Below are 22,110 nucleotides of genomic sequence, written 5' to 3' on the forward strand. Positions count from 1 at the left end.
TGGAGCATAGATATTTATTAGAATTAATTGTTCCCTAAGAATTGTCCCTTGAATAATCAAATATTGTCCTGCCTTATCTTTGATAACTTTATGAATTTGTAATGGAATACAATCGTGGATCAAGATCATGACACCCCTTGCTTGAGAGGTAAAGGGAGCTGACAGAATTTTACCCTTCCACTCCTCCTCCTCCTCACTTTAAGCTCATCTTCATGTGTTAGGTGGGTTTCTTGAAGGAATACTATTTTAGACTGTAAAATTTTAATCCTGTTCATAACTCGCTTGACCTTTTTTGTTTTCTGTAGCCCTCTGCAGTTCCAGGATGTAATTCTAACCTTAAGGTCAACAGACAGATGGACCGATTGTTTTGAATTTTCCCAACAATTTAAGTATTTTCAGCTCGAACAAAAAAAGAGAAAAAAAATGAACAAAAAGAAAATTCATCTCCCTCGGCTATCATCAATCCACCTGAGTGTTACCCCGTCAGGTGTCCCCCCTCCCCTTCATATGTTGGACTTCCCGAAAGCAAGGAGCTGGTCCGCACAGTGTGAGGATCAGTGTAGCTCTGCTGATGTCAAAAACAGACAAACAAACAAAAAAACAACGGAGTGAGCGTAACTACTCTGCTACTGTGTTTTAGAACATTCTTTTAAAGCAACCCAGCAAACGAAAAACGCATCCATATTTGCTTAGTTAAACAGCGCATATCAGAAAATTGTCCTTGATCAGGGTGGGAGAGCGCTCAGGACTCAGTGTAACAACTTGACTAACTTTCACTCTGCCCCCCACTCCTGTCTCTACACTGCATCCAAATATCAGAATAATGTTCCATCAGCAGTGTTGGATCACATTTCCTACCCTGTCATGTGTTCTTCAGTACCTCAGTCTGGATGATTGTCTGACTGGATCTTCTTAACGCAGCGCTCGGCTTCGTGCTGCTGAAGATGTGTGAGCGCTCTCTGTAGGTGACAATAAGCTGGGCAGGGGGGTCATACCGTTCCGGAGCCCCAGGGAACTCTTTTAGTTTCTTGTGCGTCTCTGCGGTCATGTCTTGGTGAAATCGCACCGGGTGATTTTTGTAGAGGACTTGCTTTTTCGCCCTGGCCGCTCTCATCACCGCTTCCTTGTCTTTGTAACTCAGAAACTTCATTATGAGGGTTCTAGGTGCGGAGTCAGTCTCATGTTGTCTTAGTTAACCCATCTTTAGTTAGGTTCTTCAGTAAGCAAAGAATCTAGTTGTATGTTCAGTGTATGAGTTCATTTCTTGTCCTCTTGTTGTAGTATGATAGAATCTGTAGCAACAAAAATCTGACTGCACAGGGAAAAATGGTGTGGGGAAGAATTCCCATTTCCCCTAAACCACTAGGGACATTACATGGCTTTGAAATGTTTTCCTTTTTGATAAATATAAAAAAAATGTAATTTGTTATTGTGTTCCACACATAAACAGTGCTGCTCATGAACAGCACATGGATCCTCTCATTGCATGATCGCGGTGTTTTGTATGTATTACTTTGTTAAAACAAACAGATTCTTAAACACTAACAATGAAAAATAGATCACGTTACCTTGAAGGGGAGAGTACTGAAAGAAAACAGCGTTTTCTAAGGAACGTCGTCCGAGCGCCGGGTCCAGCACTCCGGCCCAGCAGGTGGGGTAAGACACTGGTTTAGCAGCCGCCAATAAATCCAAAGAAGAAGAAGAAGAACAGGAAGTGAGGACGCGAGGACGCGAGGAAGTGAGGAAGTGAGGAAGCGGCTGTGAAGTGGACGGCTGAGCTGCAGGTATCTGCTGTCCTGAACGTCTGCGTTTCTCTGAGCAGCCTCCACTGCTGTGTCCAAAATGTCGAAAAACACGGTGTCCGACCGCTTTAGGAAAGTGGACGTGGATGAATACGACGAGAACAAGTTTGTGGACGAGGAGGACGGAGGAGAGAACCAGGGGGGTCCGGACGAAGCAGAAGTCGACGGTCTGCTCAGACAATATCCTTCCACTTCACTGTTTACTCCGTGCTGAGTTCAGACAGACACGACCTGTCCGTTTGTCGCCATGTGGACAGCTAACGGCTGTGGGGAGGCCGAAACCTGGATCTGCTCCGTTAGTTAGTGTTTCAGTGTACTTTTACACACTCAAAATATGTCCAGCTAAACTGTTCATATTGCATTCATGTAAAATGAGACATGAGTGACCTTTATTGGAAATCTCCGGTGCAGTTTGCAGCAAATGTCCGTCGAGTGGCTGTCAAAAGCGTGGCTTCCGGGTGTCAGTTCACAGGAGGGTGTGGTCGCCGCGGATGTCTCACTGTTGAAGCTCGGGGGTGTTTTATCCACGCGTCTTTATCTGCGATCGGATCATGTGTCGGTGCACCGACCGGAAACTTTTACCAGGGTTATGAATGGTTAGCTCCAGTATTAACCAGTAACTCCACTGTACTAGTGAACTGACAGCTGGAGTCACTAGTTACATTGCTCATTAAGACCTCACATTGTGTGACCAGATGTATAAAAAGCATAATTATTTAACTGCACAAAATATACAAAGTAATTACCAGCTACAACATTAAATCCCTGCTTACAGTTTAAAGTACTCATAATAATAATAATAATCTAATTTAGGTTTGGGGCAATATTCGATAATATCGCGATGTTTCCCGTCATGCACGACATGTCACTGCTTTGGTTACGGTACAGTGTGCCTCAGCATGTGACTAATTAAACAAATGAACTGCAGGTTAGCGGCAGCATTGCTTATACCTGAAACATGAAATACAATAACACCCCCCCCCCCCCCCGCATATCGCTAAAGCCTAATCTAACTTTGTGATTCGTTACAATAAAGTACTTTAAATAGATTTAGCTTATAAAACTAAAAGCGCCTTTTTGTGTAACAAAAGGGGCTTCATAGAGTGGTATCACTTTTTTCTGAAACAATATGAATAATAGTGCCACTGGTTAGCCTTAATCGGTTGTTTAACCCATGTAGCTCATATTTGAATATCTGTTTGCTGCAGGGTTGTATTTACTTATGGAATTTGGAACCAAACTTCTGCATCGAAATGCAGAAAAAAAATCAACATTTTGCTTCAACTCAGGGCTTAAATTTTCATTTGAAATGTGTATAGTATTTGTACTGTTTTACATTTTCATGCCCCAAGCCCTTGTTTAACCCATATAGAAATATATAATACTTCCTGTGTGTATGTTTCACAAAAAAAACCTTTCCAGAGCCTCAAGGGGCTTAATCCCTTACCTTACCTGGAGAGCTTTGATTGTGAAAAATCCACAGGAGAGTTCAGCCAACAGTAAACCCACAACATAAGTAAGTCAGTGAGAGCAAAGTGAGGACTGTGCCCTCACTCTGAGGTGGCAGTGGACAGTGAAGAGGAATCGCTTCTCTCATTTCCTTGTGTTTATTTACCTGAAACAAAGAAGAGCACATGTATCTCCACCCTGTGGAACTCTGTGGTCCTTGACTGTTGTTTTGCAAGGGGAACATGAACGCTGCTCTCCATGCTGTGCTGAAGAACCCTCCAATCAACACCAAGAACCAGAACGCCAAGGTATCAGTGTCTGTCTTTGCTAACTGTGTTTGTGTATCTGCAGTGATGCTGTCAGAGGTAAACAGCCTCTCCACTGTGACTTCTGATATTCTTCTCCTCCATCAGTGAACTGATGTGCAGCTTTAATAATGCCAGTGTCTTTGTATGTATGTACTGAGTTTGTTGCTTGGAGGTTCATGATTTGATTTTATGAGAAAGACGTCTCATGGTGTGCAGAAATTATTTAGTTATTTTAGTGATAGAGCAGCTGTGGTGTTTGTGCCTGATGCAGACAGATGCACACAATTAAAATGTGTTTGTTTCTGGAAGAGATCAACACACACAAGGCAGCAATCTAAAGAGCAGATGGATGAGCAGCAGAAGTCACATCACCTGCTGCTTTATCAGAGGCATCACCCTGAACAGTGGTTTAAGAAAAGGCTGTCCTTCAGCTTTTAATAACTGTGTGCATCAGCACAGGAAGTGCAGAAAAAAGAGGAAGAAACTAAATTATTCAGTGTGTCCTGCAAAAACATCAGATTCAGATTTATTAGCTGGAGCATTTTAACATGGAACAGAGAATGAAACAACACACACAGCGAGAGAGAATTAAATGCTCTTAGTTTATACAGATGAATTCTCGATTGTGACAACAAGGAACCTAAGCATAGATGGAAGGTTTAATAATACTATATATAATACTACACCAGGCTTTTCCTATTTCTTACTATTCAAAGTTGTAAAGTTAGTTGTTAGTTGTAAAGGTTAGTCCCTTGATAATCACAGTTGGGAAACCTTTTTTTTCTCAGAGTGACTGTTGGGATTCTGGTTTTGATGACCATCATGTCTGTAATGTCTGTTCCCATGCAGGTCATACTTTTTATTTTAAGCTGTTGGAATAGAGATGACGAGATAAGATGATGTTTCTGGACTCTGTTTGTTCTGCAGTTTGCAGAATATGATTCAACAGCAGAAACAGCTGAGTCATGTTGTTTGACAGTATCCTCCCTCTGTGTGTGTGTGTGTGTGTGTATGTGTGTGTGTGTCTGTGTGTGTCTGTGTGTAGGAGCGAGCGGAGCTGCTGGTGGTCAAAGTGCTGAGCAGCTTTAAGAGCAGTGACATAGAGAAAGCTGTGGGGTCTCTGGACAGAGCAGGAGTGGACCTGCTGATGAAATACATCTACAGAGGCTTTGAGAAACCCTCCGACAACAGCAGCTCTGTGCTGCTGCAGTGGCATGAAAAGGTAAAACAGTACAAATATTCTACACATTTCAACTGAAAATTTAAGCCCTGAATAGAAGCATATTGTAGATTTTTTGTTTCGACATTTCGATGCAGAAGTTTGGCTCCTGGGCAGATTACATAAGTAAACACAACCCTGCAGCAAACAGACATTTAAACATGAGCTTTTCTTCATCTTAATGCTCTGTTACCTTCCATTTCATGAATTTAAGTCATTTCAAGCCAGAAGCACCTTGATGTCTTTTTACAGCCACCTCTGCATCAGTTAGCTTCACTTTCAGATCCTCAGTCAGATGTTTGCTCAGTGTTCCCACAGTCAGAGACTTTATCAGATGACGAGTCACATAATTCTAATAACTTACAGAAATAATAAAATGTAAGAGCATTAACGTTTGAAGATGTCTGTTTGCTGCAAAAACAAATGTCTCAGATCAGTGGTTCTCAAACTTCCTGTCTCACCTTCCCACTGGGGAAATTAACAACAGAACCAGGTGCAGTGTTCAGAGAACACACAAGATTATCCTTTGAAATGGATGCCCAACCTCCTCCCTGTCTCCCCTCTGTGCCTCCACAAAGGGCCCCGCCCACACTGTACACACTAATGGGTTCAATAATGTGGTGAATTGGACTAAATCTGTCTGACACTGGTGTTTGTGAAGCTATTTGTGTACCGGAGTCCATTCAGCTACAGGGTTCTGCAAACTAACCTACAAGCACATAAATGAAACACAGGTTCTTTAAATTCACTGTAAGTGTATGAATATATTATAATCTGTTACAGTACATTTGATGTGTATTTCCACCCTGTGTGTGTATCCACAGGCTCTGGCCGTGGGAGGGGTGGGCTCCATAGTCAGAGTCCTGACTGCCAGGAAGACCGTCTGATGGTCCAAGACCCAGTGGAGTCCATTTGTGAACGAACGTTAGTCAGAATCTGGCCAAACACGAAGTCACCGGAGCTGACGACAGAGACAAGTCTCTTCTTCTTCTGCTTTTGGACATGATCCCCATTTGTTTTTGTTCTGGAACTGAGTGTCTTCTTGATGCAGCTCTTTCCTCTTTTTTTGTTTTTTTCTGCATTCACTGTTTTCGGTCACACCTCTGGGATTTAGAAGTGCTGGCAGTCAGACAGGAGGGTGCTGGCACCTCAGACTGTCTGTGTTTGCCAGCCATGCAGACAGAAGACACACTTCAGATGCTTCACTCAAGACACATTCTGCCCAAAGCAGCTCCTCGCTCTTTTAAACTGCTTCACAGCTGCTCTGATGCGTCTGCTGGCTCACTTTAACATCTCTCCTTGTCCTCCTCGTCCTCCTCGTCCTCCTTGTCCTCCTCTCCTCTCTTCCTTCTCCTCTCCTCCTCCTCTCTGAAGCCTCTGAGTCATCCAGGTTGAGGAAATGGAAAAGATTGTTCTCGGGTGGGCTGTCAGACTGGTGACCTGTTCAGGATGTTTCCCCGCCTTTGGCCCAGTGCATGCTGGGTTCTTTTTTCCCTACTGTTCTAACTTCTCAACATCTTTGTTCTATTTTTTTCTACTTAGATTCCACATTGCTTATTCTTTTTATATCTGAAATAAAAGAAAAAATAATGCGCTAAATCTGAAAGTTGATTGATTCCATTCCTGTCTTGTTGCTTGTAGCGTTGCTGCCCTCTCAGTTTCTTATGTCTGGGATTTGCTAAAAGCCAGAAGTTTCAGTTGTGACCAGGAAGACTGATGTGGAAACAGATTCACTGAAACTGCAGCTAAAGTCAGTTCTGATGCTAGCAGAATGAGTGGAGGTGTACTGAGAAATCAAATGCAGCAGCTGTTCAGATCTGTCTTGTATTAATGGTCTCTCCTGTGTTTTCTATCAAGTCCTGTTGAATCTATGAAAATCTCTTGTGGGTCTTGTCAGGGCTCATTATGGTTATGAATGGAGTCATAGATTAAGTAGTGGTAACGAGAGATGTGTAGCAGCAGTTTCAAAATTCAAAACTGTAAAACACAGAATTCTGCCAACACAGAACAAGCAGAGTCCTTAGACTCACTGGAAAACTGCTGTAATTTGCTACAGGAACATTCAATAACGCACAAGTTAGATTTCCAGAATAAGATGTAAAGTCTTATTCTGGAGTTCTGTGTTCTGTACACACCTGAGAGAGAGGAAATACATTAATAATCTCATGTTTCATAATAAAGTCACTTTCAGGTGAATTTCAGTGAATGACACCTCAATAATCTCTTTAGAGTCCATTAAGGCTTTCTAGGTAGAACAGGAGAAACCACTTCAACAGTTGTATATAAAATACATACAACTACATTAGTGCTGCTGGACATTAAAGCTCCACCCAGTCTAAAGGTAGATGTCCATGTGTTTGTGATTATAAAGCAGGTCTAGGTTCTATATTAATACTGTGAAAGTATCAAAGTCTCAGTCCACAGAGAAATGCACACAGCCTGTATTCAGAAACTGAGCCTTAAAACCAGCCGTCAGGACTTCTGGAACTTTGTGATGTCACAACTAAGCAGTCACCGCCCTCAGCCATGTTACAAGCCCTGCCCACCTGGACCCACCATCCAACCTTGCAGGATTTGGTTTCTCTGAGTGTTGACCTGAAATCTGCTGTATTTTTTTATTGGATCACTCAGAAAACAGTCAGCCAATCAGAAGAAAGGCTCAGATCTTCTCTTCTGATTGGCTGACTGACCTGTTGTTACTAGAGCTCCAGAGAGAAGCCTGAGAGAGGAGATGTAAAACTACACTGAGATGGTTTTTGGTTCTTAAAACCACAGATATATCTTCTGATGGAGATCAACACTTCAGATAAAACACAGGAGAAGTTAAAACATGGAACCTTCAAACCTGCTCATCTTAAACTATGACTGTGTGACCACTCTTAATGGTTCCCATCTAGGCTTTGGATTTCCATCATCATATCGTGTGTGTGTGTTACTCAAAATGCACACATCTGTAATTGTGGCAGTTTTCATGTTTTATTTTGTCTCCAGCTTTGACACTTGGAAGTGAGTGCTGTGGTTTTGTGGTTCGGTGGGACAAGACGTAGATCTATATTCATTTAATCCACTTTCACTCTCCTGCTAACAGCCACTCTCCTGGTTCTTTATTCAGCTCGACCCATTTTTCTTTTATGACAAATTCAGTTTAATGTGCAAAGACAGAAGTCTGACCTGAAGTTGATAGAGAGTGATTAGAGTCCATTACCCTGCTCAGGATGCAGTAAACTCATTGTTAAATCAGTGAGGACACAAACAGCAGCGGCACTGTGTTCCAGGTTGAACACACAGATTCAGGTTTATTGTCCAGAAACATAAAGATGCAGTTCACAGGATCCACACACACAGACAGCTGTTCAGACTCACAGGTACCAAATGAGAAGGGAGTGATACTGTTTTCATGGAGTTGTGACTTTAGTGTTGAGTTACACCTCTCACCCAATGTCTTTCAGGACAGTCCCGTGAAACGTCTCTTTCCTAAAGTTAGAAACTAGGGAAAGGCCATTAAATTCATCAATAAGATCAAAAGAACTCAGCAGAAGTCAAATGTGAAAAGTCATTCTTGACCAAATAATAAAAATAAAAAAAATCGACACGAAGTCCATTGTTACAAGAGAAAAACATCTCTGTGACAACTGCTAAATACATCTGCTGATCAAGACAGTGAGATGCGATTGAAAGCTCTGACAAAAGCTATTAAATGGACCTTCAGTTAAGGTGTTTGTTTCCTGTCAGATTAACAGAAATGATGTGGGTCACAGGGAGCAGTACAGAAGTAAACGGTGGTGATAGCCTCTAGTTCAGGAATCTGAAGTCCATTCTCACAAACACTGACTGCACTGCCCTGAATCAAAGTGAATATTGTGAAATCATAAAGTAGCTGCGCTCTGCTTTTAATGTTGAGTGTGGCAACACTGCGCTCAGACCGTCAGATCACATGTTGAGGTGAAATCCTGGTTCTCTTCATCACTTCTGAAACCATCGCTGACACCGTGCCACATGTAAAATGCTGCAAGTTGTAACGACTCCTGGATCAACATGTGAACAATATCACAACATGTACAGGTGGTGCTGAGGATGGTATCTTCCACACCCGATGAGCTGCCAACACACCCATCAATTCATTCATCACTACTCATCATTAGTGTATCTGCCCCCTGGTGGTCTTCAGCAGCTTTAACTTGCCCCTTTGCAGTACTGCTCATCAAATACAGAGCTTTACACATAAAAACTTTAAAAAAAAAATAAAATAAAAAAAGATAAACTCCTGTTAAACAGAGTGACATCATGTCTGAACCTGTAAATGTTGGTGTCATGGCTGTGGTTTCTCTCATCAGCTTCCTCGTGAACAGGACAAGGTACCAAATCAGGTTCAAAGTGAAAGGCGTTTTAATATCAGGACGTTTATGGCACAAACAGGTTCAGCTTCACATTCACTCACTCTTGCTCTCGCATCCTAAAACTGTCACAACTGTTCCGGGCTTCCTGTCCGTTAGCTACATGGAGAGCCAAACCCCCACCAGGTGTCTGTCCTTGTACGGAAACACAACAAAAACAAATGTACCCTAATGTGTTCTGTGATGTAATATTTGGTTAATGTCGCGTCTTTACGAAGTGACAGACAATCATGTCCCACTGGTGACACAACAACAAAGGGAGTAGGTTTGTTCAAATAGCAGATGAGATGGTGAATACTGTTATGGTCTGACTATGGTGCTGCAAAAATACCCTCCCACCCCACCCCACCCCACCCCACCCCACCCCACCCCACTCCACCCCACTCCAATCACACAAACTCCCTACTCTCCATGTTACAAAAGACATTTATAAAAGGAAAAGCAGCCACAGATATTAGAAGACAGTTTGTTCCTACAGGCAACAGATCAACACAACAGCTACGAGATTCTCTCTCAGTCCAGGGTTTCCAGGTCAGTCTGTTACACTGCTCTTTGCAAACCTTGCTGATGGTGCAGCTGGGTTGTTATCATGTGCTCGCACTGGCAGCTTTGTGTTCAAAGAGTCACCAGAGCTCCATTTATTTGGTTCTCTTGTTCCCTGGTAGTGATTCAGTTTTCAGACAGCAGCCACTCACACCTTCACCATTCTCTGGTTTTATTTGAAAGACTACAGAGACACGTCAAAAAAAAAAAAAAAAAAAAAAAGTTCAGAGAACACTTGCAATATTATTGAAAACAAACCAACAAAAACACCAATTTGCCTGCTTCAACTTTCGTAGCTTCATATCACTGTGTACTGTAAATGTGACTGGATATGTCTGCACTGCCCCCTGCTGGTCACAACTGTCAAGTTGCTTACTGTGAACGCACATTTTACCATCTAGTATTTAAACAGACAGTTTACCAGGTGCTTGTGTGATGACAGCATGTCATGCTGTGCCTGCTGTTTAAGTATTTTAAATCCAAAACTGTCTAGCAGTCATTTCCTCCCTGCCTTCACTGCTGCAGTTCTTGGCACGTTACCGCCCCCTGTGGATCAGTGGCATAGCGTGGCGGGATCGTGTATTGTGTCACTTGTGTGTGCAACATGTGCTGTACATTAACAAACCAGGGACCCACTTACAGAAAAACACCTCCATAGTGCTAGCAGAAGTCAAAAACCCCATAAGGGACCTTTAAAGGAGCCAAGTTTTGCTATTGCTACATAGCTAATGTTAGAATTAACAGCAACAACCTACCAGTAATGCCAAGAGCTTCATGATACCAGAGGTTGCAATAGGTCCTGAGCAGCTACTTCTTCAGGATAGACTGGACGCTACAGCGACTCAGTGTCTGAAAGTGACGAGTCAGTCTGGCCGGACCAGGACTAGCTGCTTAGCATGCTAACTTCAGTAGCAACAAGTTCCTGAACTTGCCACGTTTCTTCTAGACTGGTAAGTAAACAGCTGTTAATGCTAACGTTAGCTATGTAGCAATAGCATATCTTACATATAGCTCCTTTGATATTTAACATTAAAATATGTCTGGATTTATGTAATTGGAATCGATTTCTGGTAAATGTCTGGTATATCATTTCAAGTTGACCATTTTACGCATCTAATTTTCTGACACAACTTATTGGTATTAAAAGTGCTCAGACTCAATTCTGCACATCAAGTTTTTAGATGGGATTGGTGAAATTCAAAATTCATGGTGAGAAGCTTAAACTTAATCATTCAGGGTATCAAGGATAATCAGTCGAGCCTGTATCTATTCAATTTAATCTGTTAATCCGAAGGCCCTTTCAGATGAGCAGCTAGGAACCACAGACTGAATTTGAGGAAAAAAATAAACACACAACATTAAAATTGCAAATCTTGAAATGACAGGTGACAATAAAATTAAAATTATTATGGCCTGTCTTTGTTTCCATACATGTCATGTACTTATGGGCCTGTAGAGTTGAGAAGCACACACCCATGTGGTACGAATATATGTCTATGGGCATTTACAATGCTGGTATGTTGGCCTGTGTATGCAGTGTTACTTAATGCTGTTTTGTGAGTGGTTATTTTGTAGATGTGGGTTCAGTTTTACCAACGTGGTCCTCAATTTCAGACTAGCATTTTAGAAGCTTGATACAAGTGGTTTTGGTCTCTAAAGCTCTCAATCAACCAGCAGTGGGTGTGTCTCACAGTGAGATCAAGGAACAAGAACTGGTCAACCTTCATCTGGGACAGACCACAATCACACAGTATAAAAGGGCCTTTGCTGAAGACAGATACAGTATAATACAATGTCTTGACTTGGAAAACAGCACATTGCTAATTCAGACTGTGAATGGACCCTGGTTTTCTGAGTTGGAGAGAATCTACACTCACTGTTCACAGTCCATTATCTGTGATTTACCTGCTAGCTGCTGTACTGATCTGCTACCTTCTACTGAGAGAAAGATAGAAAGAGACACAGAAAGATACAGAGAATATAAAACAAGGTTTTTTCTTTTTACAAGAGTCCTTTTGAGGGTTTCACCAACCCCCCTAATCTCCTTCAGACACACACATTCCTCTCCTCTTGTTTTTGTGTGCGCAGGTGTAGCCGAGTCCATCTGTTTACTTCTTACTGGTGAGTGTGTATGTGTTTTTGTGTGTATGCGTGTCTATGTTTTCATGTGTCTACTTGTGTTCTTTAGTGGGGGCAAAGTAGAGCTCCATGGGTTTGTTCACCTTCCAGTACTTTTCGCTGACCAGCTCCAGAGAGAATGAACCATTCAGAACCTGTGGACAGAGTTGAACAGTTCAAACATGCAGCACGTCTCCCACTCTCCTCACCTGTGTCACACTGTGCACTTCAGTCCATCTTTACCAGCAGAGCTGTTCGCTCTGACTGCTGTTCCACTGCATTAGTATCAAATCCATCTAATTCAGTTTAGATGCAAAAAGCTCTGTTCTACTGTGTTCTACTATTTCTCTAAAGTAAAACCCTGAAATTCCCCAAAGTCCAAGGGAAATTTATCAAGCAGCTTAACACCTGTTTACTTGTAGATTTCTGGATGACCACCAGACACAGTGTGTAAAACCTGTACCTTCACCAGCTGTGGTGATTAAGAAGAATGAAACAAGTTTCCACATCACAGAGACGTCATTACTGTTATTATAGCTATCTCAATAAGAGGGGGCTGCACAAAAGGCAAGTCAGATTTCTTCTTTCTAGATGTTGTAGCATAATCAACAGGACTCTATGGTTAAATTTTTTTAATGAAAATATTTAGGGGCCACTACATTTAAAAAAAAAAAAACAAACAATTATGTCTTTGATAAATACCAAACATACAGTGTGCATAAGACACAGGAGATTATTAAAAGATTTTTGAAACAAAAGAGGTCCTTGGGTCCTAAAAAAGGACCACGATGCATTTTGCTTCATGACTACATCACTTTTCAATAAGTCAGATAATTCATTTTAGTAACAGCATTTCATCAGATCGGAATCCAGTTTTACGTCAGTGACGGCATTCACATTCATTTTAGCCAATGAAAGATCAACACTGGCTTAAAATGAGAAGCTGCTGTCTGAATGTCGTGATTGTCATGTGAGTCAGACCAGGGGCCGGTTTCATAAAGATACACTTTGATACTATCTTAGATATAACAAACAGTCAGACTTCAGATAGACCTCGAAATACATCCATTGTACAAGGCAGTTTAGTTCTTGCCGAACTCTGGTACAATGAATTCAACTACTCAGCTCAGTTTGTCTTTTCGAAGAATTCAACAGTTACAAGGAAGTTTTATTTTACTTTATTATGAGCCACATTTTCTTGTTTTTAGTGTTGGGTGCTTCTGGACAGTGCAGGTGGAATTGACTGTTACCATGGTAACTTTTGGCCTTAGGCCTGAGTCTACCTGGGAGTAAGGTGTCTAATATTTTGTCTTAAAATGAGTCAGTCTTTATTTGTCTTATTTGCATTAGACTAATCTATGAGCACAAGACTGGACCAACACTACAGACCAGTCTAACATATTTCTGTGAAACTGGCCTCTGGGGCTGTGGTGAGGATTTCATCAGCTACAGTAAACTACTGTTTTCTCCAGCTGTTTGGTTCATCACTGATTCTCTTATCAGTTTGTTTTTATTACTAAAAACAATTGTTTAAAAATAATCATTAAAAAAATAATAAATTCAGAACAAGACGAGAATTTATTAATATATTAAAATAATACATTATTTCTAGGGTAGCGATATCTACAACATCAAAGCATCATTCACATACAGGAGCTAAATGCTGACACCATAAGAGCCCGAGAAAGAATCTGTATATGTAATTTTCTAACACAAAAAAGGTGGATTTAGTGTGAAGATACTGTCAGTCAGGAATGAATTTAATAAATCTGCATTTAACCAAAAGGATTTTGAAATGACTTTATTTATGTGGACACAGAATTTTTTTACAGTCATTGTAGGAAAAGCACAGGTGTTAATAACAGTAACAACTTTCAGAGAACTGCTGTTCTCTGAAAGTGTCTCAGTGTACAGAGAGCCAGTATGGACAACACCAGGACCTTGAAACTAAAACTGAATTCAGACGTCATTCTTTTTTATTTTTTTCTCCATTAATTTCACTATTTACACTTGAGCTTTTCCTACTGTGGCAAGTCAACATGTCTGCTGTGGCCACTGCCACTGTCACTGTGAGTGCAGTGCCATTTTTAGTGTATAGATGATGTATAGGGGGGTGTGTGTGTGTGTGTGTGTGTGTGTACTCACAGTGAACTGGTTTCCAGCAGTGGGTATGTAGATGGTGTACTGTTTCTCTGAAGCTGCCTCCACATTAACAGGACTGGCCTCAGCGTTTCTTCTCAGCTCCTCCAGAGCCAATCGGACAGCCAGGTATTTGGACAGGTGATCCACTGTGGCGTTACCGGACGTCTTAATGTAGCGAGGGACAAACTCCACACTGCAGACACACAAACACAAACATGTGTAAACAAACAGGTAGGCACAGCTGATGAGGACACAGACACCAGACGTGAATATGGTCTGGTACTCGACTGATTTCATTCGTCTTACTATGAGGGCACTGATCCAAAGTTCAGACCCTTCCTTAAAACTGAAGCTGTATTTCTGTGTGACACTACCTGTTGTGACCGTCATCCTTCTCCATCAGGGTGGGATGTGGCCTAAACACAAGCTCTATTTCACTTGCACCACCATCAATCACAGAGTCCCCGCCCCCATTCTCAGCAGCGTTATCCATGTCCAAACCACTGTCGTCACTCGTCTTGGTGCGTTTGATGCTTGGACCTGCCTCCTGGGGAAACAGATGAAAATACATAGTCAGTATTCGTATTAAGACCACATAAAGACACATAGAGACACAGACAAGGCTAAGTTGTTCCTGAATGCCATAATTACATTGCTGTAACAGCAGCACTGACTAGGCTTTGTATTACACCCAGTGGCACTACATATCTCCACCGCTCACACCATCACAGCTGAATCCCAGCTGTGCTTCTGAGGTCTGACACTTGCTTTGCTTGCTCTGTTATTCAGCAGAAAAATCAAATACTAGTGTGTTTAACATCAGTGTTAGAATCACGTGTTGTCAAGTGTGCTAATATGTTGTATATGATGACACACCTGGTTGCTGTGGACGGAAGCATTGCTACAGTGGGAGGAGTCCCCGTTGTCTTCAGCTCCGCTCCCATTCTCCACTGTGTGCCTCTTACCACGCTGCAGTCTGACAACAACACAGACAAATTCAGTTTATTAGACTAAACTGAATTTTATGTGTGAATCTATGTTATTATTATTATTATTATTATTATTATTATTATTATTATTATCATTGTCATTTGTGTATGTTGAGACTGGCCTGTTCACCTGGTCATAGCCTGTATCTTCAGCCCCTCCTCTATGCTGTGGGACAGGGCTTGCTGGTTGTTGTGTTTGCTGATGCGGGCCAACACTCTCTCCTGGTGGGCTTCGTACTCGTCACGGCTGGGATAAATCTTACCTGAAATGGGAATTAAATGAGTTTAAAACAAAGGTCTACAATATTTTTATACTTTGACTTAACGGTGATAATTTTCAGTTCATCCAGATTTGTTGAAACCTTCTTCTTGTGGTAACTTACTAATCAGAGCATCAAAGTTCGGGTCTGGGCGCAGCGACCTCTTAGACACCAGCTTCTTACGACAGGTGGGACACTCTTTATTACTGCAAAGACATGCAGGACAGGTGGACAAATAAAACACCAATACCAATGCAACAATGTGACAACCACTGTATGAAACTTTTTCCTGATAAATTTTTGTTGAAAACTGTGGAGAGGTGCAGTCAGAGGCTTCTGTGACCAGACTAACTGAAGCACTGCTGAGATTTTCCCTTTTGAAGTTTCTGATCAAGCCTTGGCCTTCTAACCAATCAGAGAAGGCCAAAATCAGGGTGTGGAAGCTCATAGCTGTCAATCAATACGTGAGCATGACTCTGGTCTACTGTACCTCTCACACTGAGGCTGAGTTACTAGTACAGACAGTGACAAATTACAGGAAACACCTGAATAAATGAGGAGAAACAGGATGGCAATGCCCCCATTCACAGAGACAGGAGGGGTCATTAATTGGTATGAATATGAAAATAATGTGAATCATATGCTCGTGGCCTTCAGTCACCAGATGTCAACCTAATTGAATTGAACACTTATGGGAGATATGATATGTTAGACAGTGCTCTCAATGCCCTCCAAGGAGCACTGGAGCTGTACTGGCAGCTTGTGGTGGCCCAACACCTGACTAAGTCACTTTATGTTGGTTTTTCCTTTAATTTGTCAACTGTTTAAACAAGGCTGTTAAAAACAAAACAAACAAAGAAAAAAGACGCAATGATGGAGTCAAACCTGAATACCTGTAGGTGCCTCAGGCCACATGTGGGCACCTTAGAGCAGACTTCACAACACAACACATAACTGATCTACGCAAACCTTTTGTTTGACATTTACTCAGAACCAAGTGGCAACCCACCGTGACGTCACCCATTGGTTTGCGAATTTCCATTTTTGAAGGCTCGAGTTTGCAATTTGGCTGCCGTCATCTTGATTTTTTGAAACCAGAAGAAACCATATTTGGAGAAGAAGGTGGAGCTGAGGAGGAGCGAGGAGTGGAGCTGACCTAAGAGCCGAGGTCACTGTGCCCGCCCACCTAAACTGTCGTCCTGACAACGGCATCAATCTTTCGGCTACGCAGCGCTGCTGAATCTGAAGTCATTTTCCATAAGTCGAGGTAAACTTTATTACGAAGTGTTAAAGTACTTTTAATAGTTAATAGTTAAAAGGGACTGCTCTTGATTGACAAGCCAAAATGTGTCAATCATACGTTAGCCACGCCCCAATGCACACCCTACTTTATCGTCTATTTTAAATTAAATGGGACTATAATTTTAAACATGAACATCATGTTGTATTGAAGAAGACTTGAAACAAGCTATTAAGACCATAAACTCATTATGAAAACGTTTACTGGAGTCATAAACCAAGTGAGAAGTAGGGTTATTTTCTCATAGACTTCCATTCAATCGGACTTCTTTTTGCAACCAGTGGTTCGCCCCCTAATGGTCATTACATAGAATGCAGGTTTACGGCACTTCCGCATTGGCTTGATTTTCCGGAGCTAGCATCGACGTCCATTTTTATATACAGTCTATGCTCAGAACCCTTTTAGAGGGTTGTGGTAAAAAAAAAAAAAAAAAAAAAAAAAAAAAATAACCCACATCAGAACAAATGTTACTGCTGATGGAAATAAAAGAGCTTCTGATTAATGAGCATGCACATTTGTGATCTCATGAGATGGACAACGTAACATTTCTTCCTCACTGGCTGCTTGTCCTGCAGATCAGAGTTTTAGTGGGCCCTTTTATATTTTCACTGGCCTGAGGAAAAACAGATCCATTAAAATAACTCCCATAATTTGATAATTATCAGGGCCCTATATTGTATGTTATAAGACAGGTACATATTTACATAAAAGAGTACAGTACAGTACATTGTAGAGATGCCATTATTATTATTATTATTATTGTTAGTAGTAGTTTTAGTAGTAGTAGTAGTAGTAGTAGTAGTAGTACTTCTTGCCTGATGCAAGCGACATCATGAACAATGAGGCAGTCCACAAATTTGGCAAGGATGGGAACAATAAATCAAACACACCCTTCCAGGCGCTCAGAGTGTTTAGGGAAGAAGCTAACAACACTATGATCTGAGGCCAGTCACAGACTATGGAAGTCACATCGCTTGTTCAGACTGCTGTCTGTTGTTTGAATAAAGCCTCACACTGTGTAACATCAGGACTTATCTTGTCTACCGTTGGCAGATTTGTGCAACAAGCGACCGCCTGCACAGCACTCGACATTAGACAGTCAGCTACAGTAAAAGTTACGTTAGCTAGCGTTAGTGTTAGTTCAGTACAGTCACCGAGCAGTGAGCAGCTGAAACAGAAGAGTCTGTGCTGTAGTAACAGTCATGTTTTAGATCTCAATACTTCATGAGCAGATTTACACTAGTTCTGAACTTTAATTTACCTTCAACACACCACATTGTTCTTAAAGAAGAGCGACTGTCTTTTCATAAGCAGATCAGTTACTTGTCTTGTCTTTCTCTTGTCTGACTGTGGAGACCACACTTGACACTCTCCCTTCCCTCTGAGGTCACCATTACTCATTCTGAATTGCTCAATTAGTTCCCCACACTAGGGTAAGATAATCAGAAACCTGAATGCCACCACAGGGACAGGGGGAGCGGGGGTGGCTCTCCTGGTTTCTACTGCAGGGTACAAACTCACCCAGATCTCAAGGCTGTGATGATACAATCAGCGCAGAAGCGGTGCAGACATTCTTTAGTTGTCATTGTGTTCTTCAGCATGTCCAGACAGATAGGACACATTAGTTCGCTGTGCAAGGACCTCGGCGACACTGCTATCTCCAGTCCATCTGTTATAGCTTCCTGTGCCAGTACGAAACAGATTGAGATGAAGGTTAGTACACACACAGAAACAGCTATCTCTAGAGTGGTACACAACTGATACAGGTCTGACTGATGCTTTTAAAATCTCATAACTACAGTCAGTATTTTGGATATTGCACATGTCAGTGTTCTAACTGAGTTATAATGATAGTTATAGGATCAACTCATATGAAGTGATTACGTGTTTTAGGTATATGTCCCTTATACTGGGGATGTTTTGCTTTATGACACATTCCTGATAAAAGTCTGGTCAAACTTGATGAAGGCACAGAAACAAAAATTGATTTCAATATGAGACAGTAAGGTCAAGGCTTAAAAATGATCTAAAAGCTCTACACCAGAAACACATCAGCATGTTGTGTGATTGATTAAAAGCAAAATGATTATGAGAAGTCAAATATGTGATTGAACTGATCAAGTGTGAATGGGTACCTGTGGAGTTCTCTGTAGCTCATACAGACTCAGTTCCCAGGTCTTACTGAGGGGTTGGACCCCGTTGGTCTGAACCGTCTGAGTCATCACTGCAAAACTGAAACACACAAAAACACAATTTTTTCTCATTCTAGGATGCGACAAAGACCTCTGGTTACAATGACTGGCGGCTGCAGATAAATGGTAAACGATCTCCACTCAAAAATCTTTTCTACCTTAGCAGACAAAGCCCTTTACATTTTGCGTCTCACACAAGCACAAAACTGAGGTTTTACGTCTTGCTCAAAGGCACTTTGGCATGTGGACAAGAGGGAACCTGCAAGCACTGGACGATCCATGCCACCTCCTCAATGTAGCCCTAAATAAATTTCTCTAGTTATGACAATATGTCTACAACCCTAGTGGACACCCCTCTGTATAGTTGCCCTGTTTTAATAAATCAAATGCCAACTTTTTTTTAATTTCTACCTCAGTCACCACTTATTTAGATAAAATATGTTCACAATATTATTGTTTTTGTGCCTCATCCAAATTTGATTTTTAACTGTATGCTAATGTATGCACTGTATACATTTCAAGTTAACTCCACTGGTAAGACACAACATCTCAATAAAACATGCATGCATCAGTTAATCTATATGAACCAGTGAGGATTTAGAAATGAATGAATGGGGAGAGAGAAGTTCACACTCTGTGCTTCTTGTTTTACAGATGGATACCTCTTCTTCTCACCATGAAGACTGTATTATATCTGAATTTGACTCTGCTGTTCTTTTCATTTGTGTCCACATGATGTTAATTTAGAGGTGCTTTTGTCATACAATGTAATTAACCTCGTTTTGAGGCCTATGTAAAAATGTTCAATTATTCTGTTGCACTTGTTATGCTTTCGTCAACACACTTTTGATTACAGATCTGGGAAAATATAAAAAATTATATCACCAGAGGAAATGTTTCATTACCTAACATTACACACCAACAACAGCTACTCAAAAATTTCAGGAGGCCCCTGTTTAAAACACACCTATTGCACTGGGCTATTTTGTCTACCCCCCTGCAGGTCATTTAAGCTCATTTGTAAAAGTTACGAAAATGAAAGAAAAAACTAAATTTGAAAAGAGACCAAGAGGGGAATTTTCATTTTTTTAAATCATATTTTAAAGATGTTTTAGGTCATGAATTTGATAGAAATTCAGTTTCAAATTATAAACTCAAATCTTAAAAAGATTCTTCACAATTTTACAGCATCATCAAGCTGGCGATGAAATCCCTGAAATAAGAGATTCATTATTCCCTAGGCTATAGGCTTCCTTGAGAGAGAGAGAGAGAGAGAGAGAGCTATTCGGGTTGACATCTGTTTTAAATGTCTTTCAGTATCCAAAGATCTCAAGTGTGTTAATTACAATTGACAGTTCGGAGTTGTCCTTTGCCTCTTCATCAATGCTCCTAAGACCTTTGCGCAGCGCAAAGCTTTAATTCTTGACCAAAATATCTCTCAGGCAGTTAGGGGTTACCCGCATTGGATATTAGGTGTGATGGACTCCCTGTCAGTCCACAGAAAAGACCAACATAAGGACAGAAACCTAGATTCCAGCTCTTCATGTCTGCTCTCAGATGGCTGCGTTTTTGTGACCACACTGCCATGCATGTGAGGAACAGGGGCTGGTGCGGGTGGTCCACATCAAACACACGACGTGGTTTAAGGCAAACTGTTGTGTCTTTTCACATAAGCTTCACATGTAAAGAAAAACAACACGAACAACAGATACTTCAATCTCGGGATGTCTTGACTACAACTTACACATTCTGTGTGCCGCAATCATTAATTCATGTCAATAAACAAAACCGATGTCTCACAACTACTGCCTCAAATTACATACGCGCTCTCTTCGGTTGTTGTCTTTTAGATCGTTTTGCTCGCTGGCACATGATAAGGAGGCTCCACTTGATTTAGTCCCTCTTATCGGCACTAGCTAAGCAGCCGCAGTTAATGGACAGACCCCACGCACCTATTTCATGTAAAATCTATGGTGCTCGGCTAACGCGAACTAGCTTCCACAGAGGGTAGCTATTCTCCGTAACGCTAACATTAGAGGCAAAATAAGCTCAAGATACATCGTGTATGAAGCCGACAGAGGACAGATTATGTGCAGACACCGGAGACAGTATCACTGTGTCCATTTACACTGTACAGTGAACGATATGAGAAGCTAACGTCTGAAATATTGCGAGGGAGTCATGAATGTAATTTGTCGCTGTGACAGAGGGAAAAACAACAACAGAGAAAAGACCCGACGCATCAGTCTTCTGAGGTAAGATACGTGTGTTTTAAACCTTAATTCCAACATTTAAACAGCCGAAACGGTCAGAGATGAACAAATGCAGACACGGTGGCGAAATATTTCTAAATGGTATAAAATATGATTGTTTCTGTACTTACATTTTCAGTTGTGGGTACGAACCGATCCAGCCAGCGCGTTCAGGCGAAGGCAATATGGCGGATGCACAGGAAGCGATGAAGTCTGGGAAATTGAGGCGCTATGCCAGAGGGGCCCCGGAGTCCCGACGATAGGAATGGAGGAGCATGGCAAGGTGAAGACAACGGACAGCGCATCTTTGTGCACGTCGATTATCCAACAGCTTAACATCCAAAATTACATCATTTGAGAAGAATACATCCATTCATGGCCCTAGCGCCGGCTCTGAGGGACTCACTGATAAATCCCGTACTTATAGCAGGTGAGAGGGACCATGCAAAACTAACGAAAGCACTGAGACAGTGTCAAACACAGCAGAGTGTAGAGTTAATTCCGAAGGGCAAAACAAGAAGAAGCTTTAGTTTAATTGAGGTGTAATAAAAATGATAGAGGAGATGTTATTTTTTTTGTTTGCAGACTCTCTTCCCTCCCTGTGTTTCCTCTCTTTTATTTTTATATCTCCCCGCGAATCACATTCATTCATTTTGTCCATTTATCCGCTGTCTACTGTGATGTAGTTTTACATTGATGCCACTAGAAGACGTCAGAGCTCTACTGTAGCCTATCAGAAATCGATAGTAGCTATAAGTACCCAGTTTATTTATTTGCAGGTTTAAATGTGTATTCAATTGGTTGGTGAAAGTTATTGGGTGTCTAAGTTGATAAAATCATTGTTTCAACACAATTTAGCTGACTACAGTATATTTCACAGTGAAGCAGATCCCCTAACTGTACAAATGTTAAGTTACAAATATGCTGTGCATTCAACACTCAAATACAAAAACACAATGTGTAATTGTAAAGCAAGGATCTCACAGCTGTGTGGCATTAAAGTGATTGCCCACACACCAAGGGGAGCAGGGAGGCACTGGGCATTAGCAGCTACAGGATCAAATGTTTGAATTCAGTACAGGTTTGCAGGGACAGGTTGAGGCTGGAAGGAACACACACACACACACACACACACATACATG

The 22,110-nt window shown here is 41.4% G+C and overlaps 2 protein-coding genes and 1 long non-coding RNA gene across 4 annotated transcripts; 2 read left to right on the forward strand and 1 right to left on the reverse strand.

The window, feature by feature from the left end:
• The first annotated feature begins 1,695 nt into the window (after positions 1-1,695).
• LOC139628811 (actin-related protein 2/3 complex subunit 5-like) lies at positions 1,696-6,377 on the forward strand. Its single transcript, XM_071490879.1, has 4 exons — positions 1,696-1,981; positions 3,486-3,559; positions 4,605-4,781; positions 5,603-6,377. Exons 1-4 carry the CDS (start codon positions 1,843-1,845, stop codon positions 5,663-5,665), a joined length of 453 nt encoding a protein of 150 aa, XP_071346980.1. The 5' UTR covers positions 1,696-1,842; the 3' UTR covers positions 5,666-6,377.
• A 1,670-nt stretch (positions 6,378-8,047) lies between these two features.
• rnf2 (ring finger protein 2) lies at positions 8,048-21,208 on the reverse strand. Of its 2 annotated transcripts, none has more exons than XM_071490710.1 (9): positions 21,100-21,208; positions 18,660-18,756; positions 18,046-18,206; positions 15,348-15,430; positions 15,095-15,227; positions 14,852-14,951; positions 14,350-14,522; positions 13,979-14,168; positions 8,048-11,988 (listed from the first exon to the last, which is right to left on the reverse strand). In XM_071490710.1, the coding sequence occupies exons 2-9, from the start codon at positions 18,744-18,746 to the stop codon at positions 11,887-11,889; spliced, it is 1,029 nt and encodes a 342-aa protein (XP_071346811.1). In that variant the 5' UTR covers positions 18,747-18,756; positions 21,100-21,208; the 3' UTR covers positions 8,048-11,886. The 2 variants fall into 2 exon arrangements, with proteins under 2 accessions (XP_071346811.1, XP_071346810.1); XM_071490709.1 differs by having other exon boundaries at positions 18,046-18,211; positions 18,659-18,756.
• On the forward strand, positions 18,702-21,241 carry LOC139628726 (uncharacterized). Its single transcript, XR_011692852.1, has 3 exons — positions 18,702-18,842; positions 19,371-20,971; positions 21,108-21,241. It is a non-coding gene; the product is annotated as an uncharacterized lncRNA (long non-coding RNA).
• Positions 21,242-22,110: the final 869 nt, after the last annotated feature.

This window comes from Trachinotus anak, unplaced genomic scaffold (assembly GCF_046630095.1).
Source record: "Trachinotus anak isolate AG129_WGS33_773 ecotype Australia unplaced genomic scaffold, CSIRO_AGI_Tana_v1 ptg000012l, whole genome shotgun sequence".
Classification (NCBI taxonomy): Eukaryota; Metazoa; Chordata; class Actinopteri; order Carangiformes; family Carangidae; genus Trachinotus; species Trachinotus anak.